Genomic DNA, 18,512 nt, shown 5'->3' with positions numbered 1-18,512 from the left:
AATAAGGAATTCAACACTTTTTTTAGGTAAGATATTACATTTTAAAGCTGAGTTATCATGCCAACGGCTGACTTGAAGTCCTTTATCCTTCTCTCAGTCTCCTGCATACTATGATGTGGGCCCCTGGTTTTATTACCTTGTTAGATAACATGCTACAAAAAATACCTTTAAGACCCTCCATTCCACATAAGTCTGCCTTTATCTCTGTGTTTTTTGGAGGTGCCACAAAAGTCAATCATAATATCAGGGACAAACCTGAAGATATTTTCATTTACATTAAATTATTGACTAATATTTAATTTCCTGTTGTTTATTGGAGGCAGTCTTATCTGTAAGAAGGTATAGTCTATACTCGCCACACAACAGTTATAATTCTGTTATCAGGGACATTGTTCTTTCAGTTGTCCACAGAATCGCAGCATTTTTCAGAATTGAAATACTTGAAAAATCCAAGTGCTTTATTTTCAACAAGTTCAGCAATTTTCCCAAATCTCCAACAGTAAATTATGAAGCAAAAATGATGAGATCATAGGACTCTTAAAATGCAACAATTTTCTCTCCACTTCCTCAATTCCTCACACACTCACACCTACATTTGTCAAAGTATCTCAAGTAAGAGGAAAGATTTCCTAAAAGGCTCAAAGGAGTGACACATCAGTGACCAGCACAGAACTGGAGCACAAGAGGGGCCCAATTAAAATCTCTCAGATACAACTGGATCAAACCCTTAAAGTACTAAGTTAAAATAATCTTTTTTAATAGAGAAAATTCTAAGTTTCAGAAGAGGACCTTCCTACTGAATCTCTGACCAGCAAATGATGATGCTATCCATCTCTGATGCTGATTGGTTTTTCTAACACTGAGATTGCCCAATCCAGGGAGAAAGAGGTCATTGCTTAGTATTGTTTGGCCACGTGGATTGAAGAGGGTCCTAGTCCTCACTGAGTGACTCTGAGCTGCTCCCTCACGCTCTGTGTTCTCCTGCATGATGTGTTTGAGGTTCACTGGATGGCAGCTTTGACAGTGATACTGATGGTGCTGAGCCCTCCCTTCTCTTGGGCCAGGGAAACCCAATGTAAGTGCACACCTCTGGGGGGAGGGTGAGCTCTTATGGGTGGGAGAAGAAAGGGAGTTACCATGTCTCTGTCCAGACTACATCTTTAAAAAAACTGTGACATTCTCTTCGGTCATCACCAGTCCTTATCACATGGAGCCTTCATTCCTTCCACAACAAAAGGGCCTTGGATGCCTGCCTTCTGAGTGCTGCTTAAGGTAACTCCATATATATGGGATAAGTCTTCTCAACTCTCCTCCAATAAAACCTCTCTAGTCTTACAACCCATCCCTCTAAGGATCTCAAGAGGATTTAGAAGTAAGGAAGTCAGAATAATTGCCTTTATTATGCTGAGTCACAAAGATCCATTGCAGGAGGAAATGGCAACCCACTCCAGTATTTTTGCCTGGAGAATTCCATGGACAGAGGACCCTGGTGAGCTACAGTCCATGGGATCACAAAGAGTCAGACATGAAAGAGCACACATTCAACACACATATCAGAAAAAAGAAAAGTTTCTCTGAAAATTTACAGGGACTCTCGTGGAATTAGAATGGTTTCTCCTAGGAAGATACTATGTATGTCCTTAACAGAGTCTATGATGTTGCTGTCTCTCCCTAATATGTGAGAATGTATCAAAGGGCATCCCTCACTATATCTTTTCCTATCTCCCTGAACCACAATGTTTAAAATGCCTATATCCCTGCCCTGGAGCTTCTCTGACAGAAATTGGCATTAATTTTCTCTCTTTTTCCTGGGTAAAACACCCTGGAGCTAAACTACTTGGAATGTACTCTGTAGATAAGGAGCATCCATAGGGTGTTCTTTATTTCCTTAAAGAATTTAATGGCATCTTCTGAAAACCTGATACAGGTTAGTGTTCTTTATAAATCTATTTTGAATCTTTCTACATGATTAGTTTCTCCTCTATCTCCCCATTCTCAGGTGTGAGCACATGTAAAGGGATTCAGCTAGTAGAGGATAAATTACAGGAAATTCTGTTTTTGTAAGTTACAAGTAGTCAAATATCAGCATTTTCCTATGGCAAACTATAAACCCTGAGAAGGGTCCTGAGAATGTGAGGCTGTTTCCTACTGGGTTGAAAGTCAAGAAGCAAGTCAAGCGAACTCATTGGCCTATCAGATATTGGCCCCAAATTTTGTAGGTTCACTAATAATGCCATTTAATTTCCTTAATATTAGTCATGTTTGGTGTCCTCTCCTTTCTGGTTCTTCCCTATTCTTTCCTCAAGCTATGCCATGACCATTATAAAAAAATCCCCATTAGAGAAAAAATTTGCACAAACCCTCAGCACTGTAACAGATCAATTGGATGAGATGAAACTTAATGAACGTTTCCCTGAATCTTAAAATCACCTTTTCCTTTCTTGTGAATGTTTCTTCCAACTAGTAGGAGGAGCAAAAGGAAGTTTGCCTGAACACCTCACAGGAAACAGAAAGGATATCATATGCCTACAGAATAAAAGAGTTTTAGAGCTGAGCTCTTTCTTGACTTCCAGGAGTCACACAAAGATCCATTTCCAGAACACTGGGTTTATTTATTTTGAACTCAAATGTCTTTTTCTGAGCAATGATTATATACTGGGTTCTGTTCTTGGCTCAGAGAATTCTATTTCAGTAACTTAGGAAAGTCCCCTGCAGTCATGAGCTTATCTGATGGTGGGAGAGGAAGACAACAACTCAGTAAACATTTAACAGGGAAAATTATTTCAGAGAGCAATAAATGTGCTGAAAGAACACTTCAGGGTTATAAAACAGAGAGAACTGTATTCACTTGACTTCAGTTCAAGCATCTAGGAAGCTCTCCCTAAGAAGGTGCCAGTCAACTGAGACATAAATGATGAGAAGAAGCCAGACAGGTGAGAAATCTTAGGGACAAGTGCTCCAGGGAGACGGTGCAGAGGGGAGGCCGTAGTGTGAAAAGATATTTGCTGTGTTTAAGGGACAGAATGAAGATTAGAGCAGCTGAAGCAGAGCAAGCTGGTTGGAGAGTGAAATAAGATGAGCCTGGAGAGGAAACTAGGAGCCAGATCATATTAGGCTCTGGTGGCTGAGATGAGAACTTAAAAAAAAAAATTATTCATGTATTTATCTTTGGCTATGCTGGGTCTTTGTTGCTGAGTGTACTTTTCTCTAGTTGTGCACAGGCTGCTCATTGTGGTGGGTTTTCCTGTTGCCAGCGCAGGCTCTAGGGCACACGGGTTTCGATAGTTTCGGCTCCTGGGCTCTGGAGCACAGGCTCAATAGTTGTGGCGCACGGGCTTCATTGCTCCACAACATGTGGGATCCTTCTGGATCAGGGATTGAACCCATGTCTCCTGCATTGGCAAGCAGATTCTTCACCACTGAGCCACCAGGAAAGCCCCCATGGGCCAAACTTTGACTTTTATTTATAAATATATGTGAAACTACTGAGAGATCATAAGGAGAGTCAGTTTGTTTATTTTTTAAAATAATCCAGCTACCACGTGGAGACTGGACTCCAGAGGTTCACAAGTGGAGTCGAGGATGCCATTTAAGAACATGGTAGAATTCTACAGGGCAGGTGTACTGTGGCTTCACTTTGTGTGGTGGTGACAAAGACAAGAGTAAGGATAAAGTGAACAGATTTGGGTAGATTGTTGTGTGACTTGTTCTTTTTAAACTTTGTCATGTGACAAGAATGTATTAGAGAATTCCTGAATAGTAAGTGGACCCAGTCTGACCCAGAGCATACTCCTCTCTGCCGTCATTTCTAAGTGAAGGTCTGTATTCAAAGTCTGGGGCCCTGTTCTTTTTCTGTAAGCTGTCTATATGAGAATGTTATTTTTTCTAACATTCTCCTTTTCTAAGGGTACTTGACTGCAGAGATGAGAGTCCTACATCTGGCCAAGGCTAGTAATTCAGTATTATTAATCCGATAATACTTGTATTGTAGGAAGGCAAAGTTAGAAATGAATTAGTTGGGGCTTTGAATAGGACTGAAATATCTGTAGTTGTAGCTTGCTAATATAGATAAGTAGTGGGCAAGTGGCAGGAAAATTAAGAAGGAAGATGATGTGAAGAATAAATTATATGTGTTTTTAACTAGCTGGTGAGGCAAAGAAATAAGTAAGTCATATTCAAATTTATTTTGCTGGAAGAATATCTCTTCACTGGGAGTGGATTCTTGAAAAATAGAAATTTCATATAGGAACAAGATTTTCAACAGATACAATATTGGCAAAACTTTTAATGTAATTCTCAGTACTCCATAATTAACAGTGGCTTTTGACCACAGATTTTTGGATGGTTTATACTAGTTGAACTAGTCCAGTGACAGATCACCAACCCTTCCCCCAACTCTTTGACCCAGAGTATTTGGCAGTATCTAAAGCCAGAAGCAGAAGTAGACAATATTAAGATGAGGTGGCAAGAATACACAGAAGAGTTATACAAAAAAGATCTTCAAGATCCAGATAATCATGATGGTTATCATGGTTATCTGGATCTGGAACCAAGAGCCAGACATCCTGGAATGCAAATTCAAGTGGACCTTAGGAAGCATCACTGTGAACAAAGTTAGTGGAGGTGATGGAATTCCAGTTGAGCTATTTCAAATCCTAAAAGATGATGCTGTGAAAGTGCTGCACTCAATATGTCAGCAAATTTGGAAAACTCAGAAGTGGCCACAGAACTGGAAAAGATCAGTTTTCATTCCAATCCCAAAGAAAGGCAATGGCAAAGAATGTTCAAACTACCGCACAATTGCACTCATTTCACACACTAGCAAAGTAATGCTCAAAATTCTCCAAGTGAGGTTTCAATGGTATGTGAACCAAGAACTTTCAGATGTACAAGCTGGATTTAGAAAAAACAGAGGAACCAGATATCAAATTGCCAACATCCATTGGATCATAGAAAAAGCAAGATAGTTCCAGAAAAACATCTACTTTTGCTTTATTGACTATGCCAAAGCCTATAACTGTGTGGATCACAACAAACTGGAAAAGTCTTCAAGAGGTGGGGATAACAGACCACTTGACCTGTCTCCTGAGAAATCTGTATGGAGGCCAAGAAGCAACAGTTAGAACTGGACATGGAACAACAGACTGGTTCCAAATAAGGAAAGGAGTACATCAAGGCTGTATATTGTCACTGTGCTTATTTAACTTATATGCAGAGTACATCATGCAAAATGCCGGGCTGGATGAAGCACAAGCTGGAATCAAGATTGTCAGGAGAAATATCAATAACATCAGATACGCAGATGACACCACCTCATGGCAGAAAGTGAAGAACTAAAGAGCCTCTTGATGAAAGTGAAAGAGGAGAGTGAAAAAGTTGGCTTAAATCTCAATATTCAGAAAACTAAGATCATGGCATCCAGTGCCATCACTTCATGGCAAATAGATAGGGAAACAATGGAAACAGTGACAGACTTTATTTTGGGGGGCTCCAAAATCACTGCAGATGGTAAGTGTAGCCATGAAATTAAAAGATGCTTGCTTCTTGGAAGAAAAGCTATAACCAATCTAGAATGCATATTAAAAAGCAGAGACATCACATTGTCAACAAAGGTCCATCTAGTCAAATATATGGTTTTTCCAGTAGTCGTGTATGGATGTGAGAGTTGGACTATAAAGAAAGCTGAGCACTGAAGAATTGATGCTTTTGAACTGTGGTATTGGAGAAGACTCTTGAGAGTCTCTTGGACTACAAGGAGATCCAACCAGTCCCTGCCAAAGAAAATCAGTCCTGAATACTCACTGGAAGGACTGAGACTGAAGTGGAAACCCCCATACTTTGGTCACCTGATGCGAAGAACTGACTCATTGGAAAAGACCCTGATGCTGGGAAAGTTTGAAGGTGAGAAGAGAAGGGGATGACAGAGGATAAGATGGTTGGATGGCATCACCAATGCAATGGACATGAGTTTGAGCAAGTTCCAGGAGTTGGTGATGGACAGGGAAGCCTGGTGTGCTGAAGTCCATGGGGTCACAAAGAGTCAGACATGACTGAGCAACTGAACTGAGCTGAGAGCCATTTTTCGTTGTTACACTGAGGGTTTCTTCTGACATCAAGTAAGTAGAGGCCAGAGTTGCTGGTAGACAGCCTACAATGTGCAGAATAGCCCCCTTCACCTAAGAGACATATTTGATCTCTTATCTCATCAGGTCAGATTTGACAAGTGAGTTCTGTCACCAAATTTGAAAAATAAATTGGTTTTCAGAGTTATCTGGATTTGGAAATGCCGAAAAGGAAAGGTATAAATATATTGGGGTCATGGTTTTAATCTCCTTAAAACTCTTCAAAAGTTTCCCATGTAGCATAAATTCAAAACCCTAAAATCAGCTATAAGAGTTTTAAGAATTTGGTTTCTGTGATTTTTCCAGTGAAAACTTTCACCTTGCTTCCTCACTCTCTGTGCTTTTAGTGAGAAGTTTTCCTCTGGATTCCTGCAGAAACTCATCATCTCTTTCAAGCTTTTACACACGCTACTACCTTTACCTTAAATATGCCTCCTTTTTCTCCCAGACATACATACACTTCTTGCCCTCAGCCCAAGTAAACTTAACCTTTCATGTCACATCTTTAAAAACAAAACAAAACAAAACAAAACTGAAGTATAGTTGATTATGGGCTTCCCTGGTGGTTCAGCTGGTGAATAATCTGCCTGTAATGCGGGAGACCTGGGTTCAATCCCTAGGTTGGGATGATCCTCTGGAGAAGGGAATGACTACCCATTCCAGTATTCTTGCCTAGAGAATTCCATGGGCAGAGGAGCCTGATGGGCTACAGTCCATAGAGTTGCAAAGAATCAGATAGGACTGAAGTGACTGAGCTCACACACATTGTGTCAAATGTTTGTTTTTATATTCAGAATGAGGCTAGGCTATAGTCCATGGGGTTGCAAAGAGTCGGACATGAGTGAGTGACTTTCATTTTATAGTTGATTTACAAATTTGTGTCATGTTACATCTTAACTATCATTCGAGACAACTTCTCTGCCACCCTAATGTAATTATTCTCTCTTCTAGAACTCCACACTTTTCTTCTGACATTTCTGACTCCTGTGTAATTAACTCTTGTGTGGTTGGGTTTTGTCCATCACTTTTACTAAATGTTACGTGCCTAGATAAGGTAAGGGACAGGTCTGTTTTTCCTTCTTTGGATTCCCAGGGGCAGTAGCACAGGCCTGGCACAAGGTCAGCACCAGGTAAGGAGTGTCACAGGAACTGCTGAAGGGCTGTGGGATGAGAGGAAGGAGCAGTGAGTGTTTTTCTGGTGAAAGCATTCAGGAGGTGGAAGTAATAGGTAAATCCTGGCCCAGCTCAGGCTTGGAAGTCTCCAGCCAAGTCAGAGCTGATTGCATCCCACATGGCTTAGGATTGGAGGGGTCTTCCCTTCCCACCATGGTCTGGCCTGACCCTGCAGATGAAAGATACAGAAATCCCTTGCATTCCTATACACTAACAATGAGAAAACAGAAAGAGAAATTAAGGAAGCAATACCATTCACCACTGCAACAAAAAGAATAAAATACTTAGGAATATATCTACCTAAAGAAACCTACATATCTACCTATATATAGAAAACTATAAAACACTGATGAAAGAAATCAAAGAGGACACAAATAGATGGAGAATATGCCGTGTTCATGGATTGGAAGAATCAATATTGTCAAAATGAGTATACTACCTAAAGCAATCTATAGATTCAATGCAATCCCTATTAAGCTACCAACAGTATTTTTCACAGAACTAGAACAAATAATTTCACAATTTGTATGGAAATACAAAAAGCCTTGAATAGCCAAAGTAATCTTGAGAAAGAAGAATGGAACTGGAGGAATCAACCTGCCTGACTTCAGACTCTACTACAAAGCCACAGTCATCAAGACAGTATGGTACTGGCACAAAGACAGAAATATCAATCAATGGAACAAAATAGAAAGCCCAGAGATAAATCCACGTACCTATAGACAACTTATCTTTGACAAAGGAAGCTAGAATATACAATGGAAAAAAGACAACCTCTTTAACAAATGGTGCTGGGAAAACTGGTCAACCACTTGTAAAAGAATGAAACTAGAACACTTTCTAACACCATACACAAAAATAAACTCAAAATGGATTAAAGATCTAAATGTAAGACCAGAAACTATAAAACTCCTAGAGGAGAACATAGGCAAAACAATTTCAGGCATAAATCACAGCAGGATCCTCTATGACCCACCTCCCAGGATATTGGAAATAAAAGCAAAAATAAACAAATGGGATCTAATTAAAAGGTTTTGCATAACAAAGGAAACTATAAGCAAGGTGAAAAGACAGCCTTCAGAATGGGAGAAAATAATAGCAAACGAAGCAACAGACAAAGGATTAATCTCAAAAATATACAAGCAACTCCTGTAGCTCAATTGCAGAAAAATATATGACCCAATCAAAAAATGGGCCAAAGAACTAAACAGACATTTCTCCAAAGAAGACATACGATGGCTAACAAATGCATGAAAAGATGCTCAACATCACTCATTATCAGAGAAATGCAAATCAAAACCACAATGAGGTACCATTACATGCCAGGCAGAATGGCTGCTATCCAAAAGTCTATAAGCAACAAATGCTGGAGAGGGTGTGGAGAAAAGGGAACCCTCTTACACTGTTGGTGGGAATGCAAACTAGTACAGCCACCATGGAGAACAGTGTGGAGATTCCTTAAAAAATTGGAAATAGAACTGCCATATGACCCAGCAATCCCACTCCTGGGCATACACACCAAAGAAACCAGATCTGAAAGAGACACGTGTACCCTAATGTTCATCACAGCACTGTTTATAATAGCCAGGACATGGAAACAACCTAGATGCCCATCAGCAGATGAATGGATAAGCTAGCTATGGTACATATACACAATGGAATATTATTCAGCCATTAAAAAGTATACATTTGAATCAGTTCTAATGAGATGGATTAAACTGGAGCTCGTTATACAGAGTGAAATAAGCCAGAAAGATAAACACCAATACAGTATACTAACGCATATATATGGAATTTAAAAAGATGGTAACGATAACCCTATATGCAAGACAGAAAAAGAGACACAGATATATAGAACAGACTTTTGGACTCTGTGGGAGAAGGCGAGGGTGGGATGATCTGAGAGAATAGCATTGAAACATGTATATTATCAAGTGTGAAACAGATCACCAGCCCAGGTTGGATTCATGAGACAACTGGGCTGGTGCGCTGGGAAAACCCAGAGGGAAGGGATGGGGAGGGAGGTGGGAGGGGGGATCTGGATGGGCAACACATGTAAATCCATGGCTGAGTCATGTCAATGTATGGCAAAAACCACTACAATATTGTAAAATAATTAGCCTACAACTAATAAAAATAAATGAAAACAAACAAACAAAAAAGACAAACAAATTATCTTTTAGAATTAAAAAAAAAAAAAAGATGAACCATGAATGCTGGTAGTTGGGGCTGCCAGTGGAGCCAACGAAGGAGTTACTGGTGCTCCCTCCTCTCCTAGCGACCCCCTTCTCCCCCGCCCATTGGTGGGCGTTGCTGTCAGTCATTTCCAGGAACTCGCCCAGTGATCATATCTTTCTCGTCTTCACAGCATTTTTCATGCATCAGTTTAAGTGTGAGTGTCGTTTCTCCAACGGGTTGGAGAGGATGCGATTCTTTGCCAGATACATCTACAACACGGAGGAGGATGTGCACTTCGACAGTGATGTGGGGGAGTTCACGGCCGTGACGGAGCTGGGGAGGCCGGACGCCGAGTGCTGGAACCAGCAAAAGGACTTCATGGAGCAGATGCGGGCCAAGGTGGACATGGTGTGCAGATCCAACTACTTGGGCATTGGTAGCTTCATGAGGCAGCGCCGAGGTGAGAGAGGCAGGTGGGTGGCCTCGGGGAGGTTGTGTGTATGTGTGTGTGTGTGCGTGCATGCGTGTGTGCAGGGTTGTGTGTGTGAGAGAAAAAGACAGAGACAGAGGCTGAGTCCAGGTGAGTGTTGGATTGTGAGAAAGTTCAAGTTAGGAAAGTTGCTGTGAGGGGATGAGACTGGGAGTCTCACCCGCTGTCGGGAGACAGTGTGTGATTTTTGTCAGTGTGTGATTGTGAGAGGGGAAGGAGCATGTGGTGGGGGAAGGGCCCGGAGGTCTGAGAGGACCGGAAAGGGGATGCAGGAAGGAAAGATGGTAGCAGACTGTGGAAGTGAGGCGGCAGAAAGGGGAAGGGGATATGGAGGAATGCTGACTGGGATAGGTGGTTAGGCTTTCCTCGTGGCTCAGACATAAAGAATCTGCCTGCAATGCAGGAGACCTGGGTTTGATCCCTGGCTGGGGAAGATCCCCCGGAGAAAAGAATGGTTACTCACTCACTCGAGTATCCTTGCCTGTAGAATTCCACGGACAGAGAAGCCTGGCAGGCTACAGTTCATGGGGTCACAAAAAGTTGGACACAACTGAGTGACTAACACTGTAGGTGGTTAGAGAGGAGGGGAGGGCATTGAAGTGTCTGCGGCTGTGCTACCCAACAAAGGGCTCTGGAACTTGGACATTCATGGTAAGCTGTGGTATGGGAGCTTCAGCACCTCGTCTTCCTGGATGATGGACCCTTTGCTTCATGTCTGAGTCTTTTGCTTCTGTGGTCAGGGAGAAACTTTGGTTCTGGGTTCAAATTCTCACCTTTGTTAATGCTTCAGCTGCAGGACTCATGGTTTTGTTCTTTCGTCTCTGAAAAGAAACTCAGTATCTTGTTTGAAACAGAATAAGGCCAGTTTGGAGCTGGTTCTGGGGTTACACAATTATAAGAAATTTTAAGTTTTTTACTCTTTTAAGATTAATTAACTTTTGACTGTGCTGGGTTTTCCTTACTGCATGCAAGCTTTCTCTAGTTGCAGAGAACAAAGACTACTTTCTAGTTGCAGTGCATGGGCTTCTCATTGCAGTGGCTTCTCTTGTTGCAGGGCATGGGTTCTAGGGTGTGAGATCTTCAATAGTTGCAGCATGTGGGCTCAGTAGTTGTGGCAGGGGTTTAGCTTCCTTGAAGCATGTGAGATCTTCTCAGATCAGGAATTGAATTTGTGTCCCTGCATTGGCAGGTGGATTCTTAACCCCTGGATCCCCAGGAAAGTTGAAGAATTTTTTTTTTTTAATTAGTGACTTTCCTTCCTGCTTTACCTTTCCTTCAGGACTCAAGTTTTTCTTGGGATTCAACTCATAGACTTAGAGAATCACCTGTGTCTTTCCTTCTTCCCAGGGTGGAACCATTTTGAGGTGTTCTAAGGTGTGAGTGCCTGGAGACAGCTTTCCCAAGACTTCATGCTCTATTTCCACACCTACCCCACTGCTGTTCCCTAATTTATCAACACTTTGACTCATATTTTCTCTTCAGTTAACAAGGATAATAATAGCTGACATATATTGAAGACTAAATTCCAGTTATTGTTTTATATACCTTACATGCATTAATCCTCACATAGCACTGAGAGGTAAATTAGGATAATTATCCGCTTTTATAGATAGAAAGCCGAGGCACATAGAAATGTAAAAATTCTCCCAGTCACTAAAAGGAAGAGCCTGGATGTGAATCCAGGCTGTCTGGCTTCAGAAATCATGCTTTTAATCAATACACTGTATGCCTTGAAAGATTTGTAAATGCTTCAGTCCAACAATGAATTACTATTCACACTGTGAAACACACACACATATTTTTTCAACATCTTTCAAATCTAACAGGCCAGTGCTGTAAGGATTAAAGTCAAGGCTCACAGTACTAGCTCCTAAAGTTGGGCCAAATGGCCAGTCTGGCCTACCTGAGACTGCAATCTGCTCAGGTGATTGGTTTAGAAAGGCAGCCAATCAAGGAGACTCCCTTTGTCTTGCTCACTAATTCCCTCCACCTTTTCTCTCCTAGTGGAGCCTACAGTGACTGTGTATCCTGCAAAGACCCAGCCCCTGCAGCACCACAACCTCCTGGTCTGCTCTGTGAACGGTTTCTACCCAGGACACATTGAAGTCAGGTGGTTCCGGGACGGCCATGAAGAGGAGGCTGGGGTGATCTCCACAGGCCTGATCCCTAATGGAGACTGGACCTTCCAGACCATGGTGATGCTTGAAGCAGTTCCTCAGAGTGGAGAGGTCTACACCTGCCAAGTGGAGCACCCCAGCCAGACGAGCCCTATCACAGTGAAATGGAGTGAGAAGCTTTCTGATCTCATAAGTCCCTCACCCACCAAGGAAGGGGCTTGCTTTCCCCCGAGTGTCAGGCGTCCTCTCTTCCTACACCCTGGGTTTATTTGCTCCTTGTTCTCCTGTCCTTCGGCTGAGGTTATTGGGGGAGTCCTTTATCCTGTGATAGAAATCCTCTGATAGTTTACAGATATCCTGCGATAGTTTCTCCAATACATGCCCCACCCTGCCCAGGAGGCACTTCTGCTTGACAAGGAGAAAAGAGATGTCCCTATTCTGAACCTCCATGAATCTCAAGTCGTGGTCACCCTGTGACCTGGGCACTAGTCTCTTCCCTCAGGCTGGGCTTATGCTCCGGACACTGTTGCTCTGAGTTGTTCACTGTGATCTGAGAAGAGGTGCATCCTTTACAGTGTAGAAACCTTCCTGACATGAGTGGAGTTCAACCTCAGCTATGCCCTTTATTAGCTCTGTCACCATATACAAGCTGTTTAACCGCATTCAGTCCCAGGTTCCTCACCTATCAAATATTGAAGTCCTGTGGCCTTATATCAGGACTACAATGTTTAAATGAGTTCAGTGCCTGAATCTTGAAGCTACTCTCTGTGATTTTTAAAACAAATTTTTGTAGTAATTGCCAGTTATTCTAGTCCTTCCAGGTATGTCTTCTTTCCCCCTTCTCAAAACTCTCGGTATTTTAGTAGGTCTGCTTAATGTTACGTAGCAGCCTGGATGGGAGGGGAGTTTAGGGGAGAATTGTTATTGTTTAGTCTCTAACTCATGTCCAACTCTTTGTGGCCCCATGGACTGTAGCCCACCAGGCTCCTCTATCCATGGGGTTTCCCAGATAAGAATACTGGAATGGGGTGTCATTTCCTTCTCCCTTGGGGGAGAATGGATGCATGCATGTGTCTGCCTTAGTTCATTTGCTGTCTGCCTGAAACCGTCACAATAGTGTTAATTGGCCATACTCCAATACAAAATAAAAAGTTTAATAAAAAATTTTCAATCTTATGCAGCCACTTTGGAAGGTGGTATGGAGATTCCTTAAAAAACTAGAAATAAAACCACCATATGACTGAGCTATCCCACTGCTAGGCATATACCCTGAAGAAACCAAAATTAAAAAGACACATGTACTCCAATGTTCATTGCAGCACTATTCACAATAGCTAGAACATGGAAACAAGATAAATGGATAAAAAAGCTTCGGTATATATATACAATGTAATATTACTCAATCATATAAAGTAACAACTTTGAGTCAGTTCTAATGAGGTGATAAACCTAGAACCTAGTATACAGAGTGAAGTAGGTCAGAAAGAGAAAGATAAATATGCACTAACACATATATATGGAATCTAGAAAGATGGTACTGATGAAAGTTTCTGCAGGGCAGCAGTAGAGACACATACATAGAGAACAGACTTATATGGACACGGAACGGGGAAAGGAAGGACAGGGTGAGAAGTATGGAGAGAGTAACATGGAAACTTACATTACCATATGTAAAACAGATAGGTGTACCACTCAGGGAACTCAACAGGGGCTCTGTAACCTAGAGGGGTGGGATGGGGAGGGAGATGGGCCAGAGGCTCAATGGGGAGGGGACATATGTATACCTATGACTGATTCATGTTGACATTTGTTAGAAACCATCACAATTCTGTAAAGCAATCATCCTTCAGCTAAAAAAAAAAAATTAAAAAATTCTCAGTCTTAGAGATTGAAATAGAGAAGTTGTATTTGGGATAAAAATGACTAAAAGTAGCTTCTTTTCTCAGGAGCACAGTCTGACTCTGCTCAGAGGAAGCTGATGAGTGGAATTGGAGGCTTTGCTCTGGGTCTGCTCTTCCTTGGCGTGGGGCTGTCCATCCACTTCAGGAGTAAGAAAGGTGAGGAGCCAGTTGGCAGATGATACTCCTCACAGGCTTTTGGGAGAAGAAATATGACTTTGCTTGGGTAGTTCAGTGACCCTATATGAAGTCTCTCATTACCTAGTTGACCTCAAATTTCCTGAAAATCCAGAAATTGACAGTCCATGGTTAGCCCTGGTTGAAACATGAAAGGTGATGGCCTATAAAGATAAGAAAAAGGTTAACACACATGAAATTTGGGGTGGAGATCCTGGGGCAAATGCAGGAAGAGACACTAAGGCTGATGAAATTACACTGGGTTTGTGTGAGAGAGGCTTCATGCTCTTCGTGTCTCCTCTCCTCTCTATCCTGGCATCCTGTGATGTGGGCCGTGGTGTGAGAGAAATCTTAGAAAGTGCTCTGGGTCCAAGAACATTGTGTATGGGGATGGATTTACCTCCACGTCTTTTAAGTATATGTCTTTCTTCCTCTTTCCCAGGACACTCTGCACTTCAGCCTGCAGGTAATGCTCTTTAACTCTCTTTTAGAATCGTATTTAGTCTCCTAGAGCAGACGGTAGAGGTGACGAGAGAGGAGACAGAAATAATGAGAAAGACTGTGAATCTGACTTCTGACCACGCAGTTTACACTGAAGCTTCTTTTGTCCACTAAACAGAAGGCTTGAACTCTAAAGTGGCTTTGGCTCGAGGAGACTTAAGAATTTTTCCCTTTCTTACTGCAAGCTTTAACAGGAGGCTCTGAGAGGCAGAGACAAGGGGGAAAGCTGCTTGTAAAGTAAGACTGGAAATGACACTGTCCTCTGTTTCCTGCAGGACCCCTGAGCTGAAGTGAAGATGGTGACACTCAAAGAACCTTCTGTCCCAGCTTCTTCACAGTCTGAAAAGGTCTCCTGCTTGGCTCGTATTCCTCCACAACAAGAGTGCTTCTCAGGATCTTGTGTGCTCCTGCTTGAGTGACTGCAGAAAATGTCCTTCTTGCTGGTTTCCATGGCCCCCACGTTTGACCTGGATGTTCTCAGTATTGATCACCATACCTTATCTTCATTCTTTCCTGGTCCCCTTTGTTTTCAACCTTTAGTACCTCCTATGCCTCTGATCTCATCTCCTGTCCATATGATTTAACTTTTTATCTCCAATAAATATGGACTGGCAATCATCTGCTTTATACAGTTTCAAGGAAAGAAGTAGAAAGAAAACAGAAGTGGAAGGTGGCATCACAAAACAATAATGGTTATTATTTCCTATATATTCCTAAATTTGGTCATTTGTGGATCTGGAGGTTTCCTTGCTCCCTTCCCTGTTTTTTCCTTGAGTTTTCTGCATTCTGTCATTAGGCATGTTTTCCTGAGCTAGAAGAAAGGCCTTAATTCCCTCCATCATGGTGATTTCCTACATCTTTACAACCTCAAAGATAAACACAGTTTCTAGTAATCTGCTATTATTTAAAAGTTATAAAAAGTATATTTGTGGGTTTTTTTTCTCCTTTGCCATGATTTTTAAACAAAGTGTCTAATCCTGGGTTAGTTCACTCCTTGAACTCCTCTTTAATTAGACTAATAGTGGTCTTCAATATTTAAATCTTTTTCTGTCTCTCAGATAAACATCAGTGACATGCTGATGCTTTGGCTGGGGTGCATTCTTCCCTGTAAGTAGGTTTCAGAAGGCCACTAAGACAAAGCCACAACTCTAGTGGAAAAGATGCATTTCTGAGTCCCCCCAGAGTGTGTGATAAATTGTTGCCTGTTTCAGGAAAATCCAGTATGGATCTTATCTTAGCAGAAATCAGAGACAATTCTGAAAAACAAAGGAAAATTTATGAATACAGGGATGTTCATCCAAACAAAAAAATATCCTACAACTGGAAGAAAAATGAGACTCTCTACTCTAGAATAATTCCCGAAATGTACTTTCAGTAGGTTTAGGAGATTTGTACAGTATATAACATTTTAAAAATTAAGATGGAGGAGGAGAATATCTATCTATCATCTACTTACATTTGTAAATAGAAACAATGGCAGAACTTTAAAAAAAATTACTACCTCTTGGGCAAATGAGAGAATAGATTAAAGGGGACAAATATGAAAGTCAGACTTTTTTGAATTTATTTCATTTAATAGTTTTAACTAGAGGAACATTCAAATATTCTATGTAATAAAAATAAGATTAAATTAAAAGTTTAACAAAGTGATGCTTAAAACTAAAAGCAAACTGGAATGATTCAAATAGATTTGACCAAAAGTATATGATAGAAAGCAAGCTAGAAAAGTAAATAAATAATTTTTTGACCCTGCATAAAAAATTGTTGAACTATAATTGTAAGTAATTATATAGTTTTAAGTTCCAAAGACTTTAATAACATAAAAGAGTTGGATAGGCCCAGAAACCATGGGGGTTTCTCCTAGCTCAAGGAACCCCATGATAGAAGGAATTAAGGCCTTTCTCCTAGATCAGGCTTAGGCAATTAAATTGCTTAAGAAGATGGTGGGTTCTGCTATTGTATTCCATCTGAAGTCAACGTGTATGCTCACTTGTATCCAACTCTTTGTGACCGCATGGACTGTAGCCTGCCAGGCTCCTATGTCCATGTTTTCCAGGCAAGAATACTGGAGCAGGTTGCCATTTCCTTCTCTAGTGGATCTTCCAGATCCAGGGATTAAACCCACATCTCCTGCGTCTCCTGCCTTGCAGGCGGGTTCTTTACCCATTGAGCCATCAGGGAAGCCCATTCCATCTGAAGAGTCAATTTCAAACACAAATTAAATCAAAACAATAGGTAATAGATTCAGAAGTTTATTTCAAAGTAATTGTTGAATTCGTCACAGTCTTGCACATCTATTATTTTCAAGAAAATTCAAAGTTTGTTTTGCATATGTTAATTACACTATGTGTTATTTGTGTGAAACAGGTTATCATCCTGTAGAGATTTGATAAATCATGTCTGCCATGTGCATACAGTTAGGATAAGTTTTATTTGATCCCAAGATTGCAACTTTATTGTCATTTTGTTCTCTGATTTGAATAAATAAATGTTTCATTTTGTTTGAGACCTGTGGTGTGAAATTACAAGGTAGAACTAAAGGCTATAGTATGAATATATCTATGAAGACACTTTCTGCTACTAGTAGCAGAAGAATCCAATCTAATTAACTTTACTTTACTTTAACTTATTATCTCACACAACGGATAGACCAAGGTAGGGAATTTCCAGAATTGGTCAATTTATCAGGCCAATGGCATCAGCAATGATCTGAAAGCCAGGAAAAGAGAACTGTTGCTTCTCATGTGGTTTTATAAGAAGCAACCAAACTTTTCCCTTAGTGTTCCCAGCAGACCCACTTCCTCACTCATTAGGAGGATCATGGATGACGATGGCAGCTCACATAAATCACATTTCACCCTTTGTGACGTGGGCCTGCCTCCTCTGATGCACAAGGGAAGGAGAGGTTTAAAATTATCTTTCTTTTTTAAGAGAAAGAAATGTTCCATGAGGTGAGGAGGATGGTTTTACCATATGGAAATACAGCGTCTGGTACTATTCAACTGTATTTTTTGTAACTGCCTCATGAAGGATGATAGGTATTTAAATAAGTGTCATTTCAAGGATTTTTTTTTTTTTCTAGCACTGAGACTTAAGTACCAGCCATAAGCCACTTCCTTCCACCCCAAAAGCAAATAAGCAGGATTGTTTGTTTGATTTTACAGTATATGCTGGCTCTTAATTTTATGAGGAAAACTATATTTTTGGGAGAATTTTTTTTAAAGGACACGTAATGAGGAATTACTTTTTAAAATGCTAAAATCTATTATACATTTATTTTATTAAGCACTTTTTTGCATTGATTTATTATTTGTTATGCATGTGTGCTTAATTGCTCAGTCATGTCTGACTCCTTTCGACCCCAGGGACTCTAGTCCACCAGGCTACTCTGTCCATAGAATTTTCCAAGCAAGAGTACTGGAGTGGGTTGCCATTTCCTACTCCAAGGGATCTTCTTGAGGAGGATTCAGAGATCGAACACCAATCTCTTGCATCTCCTGCATTGGTAGGCAGATTCTTTACCACTGTGCCACCTTGGAAGCCCTATTATTTGTTATATGAGTCCAGAATTAGATCCCTGGACATTTGAGGTTTAGATTAATACAGAGAGTTTCAAGTTGTTTGTCAAGAATAACGCAAACTCATTCCTTCAAACAAAATGGATACTTTACACACACACACACACACACACACACACACACATGAAATTGTTCATAGCAATATTAGTAGTTATAACACAAAACTGGAAACAATCTTAGAAAATGCATTGTATCTATGCAATGGAAAACTATTTAGCAATAAAAAAAGAACAAGTGAAAAACATCTAAAAGAATTTATGATACATGCTGCAAAATGA

The 18,512-nt window shown here is 40.8% G+C and overlaps 1 protein-coding gene across 2 annotated transcripts; it reads left to right on the top strand.

Annotated features, from left to right (window-relative positions):
* The first annotated feature begins 915 nt into the window (after positions 1 to 915).
* LOC110152669 (DLA class II histocompatibility antigen, DR-1 beta chain-like) lies at positions 916 to 17,162 on the top strand. Of its 2 annotated transcripts, none has more exons than XM_070456292.1 (6): positions 916 to 1,075; positions 9,664 to 9,933; positions 11,968 to 12,249; positions 14,027 to 14,137; positions 14,598 to 14,621; positions 14,932 to 17,162. In XM_070456292.1, the coding sequence occupies exons 1-6, from the start codon at positions 1,009 to 1,011 to the stop codon at positions 14,943 to 14,945; spliced, it is 768 nt and encodes a 255-aa protein (XP_070312393.1). In that variant the 5' UTR covers positions 916 to 1,008; the 3' UTR covers positions 14,946 to 17,162. The 2 variants fall into 2 exon arrangements, with proteins under 2 accessions (XP_070312393.1, XP_070312394.1); XM_070456293.1 differs by lacking the exon at positions 916 to 1,075 and adding an exon at positions 2,776 to 2,933.
* Positions 17,163 to 18,512: the final 1,350 nt, after the last annotated feature.

Source organism: Odocoileus virginianus, chromosome 27 (assembly GCF_023699985.2).
Source record: "Odocoileus virginianus isolate 20LAN1187 ecotype Illinois chromosome 27, Ovbor_1.2, whole genome shotgun sequence".
In the NCBI taxonomy this organism is placed as follows: Eukaryota; Metazoa; Chordata; class Mammalia; order Artiodactyla; family Cervidae; genus Odocoileus; species Odocoileus virginianus.
The sequence above is the reverse complement of the archived record's forward strand: the minus strand, read 5'-3'. Positions and strand labels throughout refer to the sequence as shown.

Coding starts and splice junctions, on each gene's coding strand:
- LOC110152669 (XM_070456292.1), top strand. CDS start 1,009: ATGGCAGCTTTGACAGTGATACTGATGGTGCTGAGCCCTCCCTTCTCT. Junction 12,250..14,026: donor CCCTATCACAGTGAAATGGA/GTGAGAAGCTTT, acceptor TTCTTTTCTCAG/GAGCACAGTCTGACTCTGCT. Junction 14,138..14,597: donor CCACTTCAGGAGTAAGAAAG/GTGAGGAGCCAG, acceptor CCTCTTTCCCAG/GACACTCTGCACTTCAGCCT.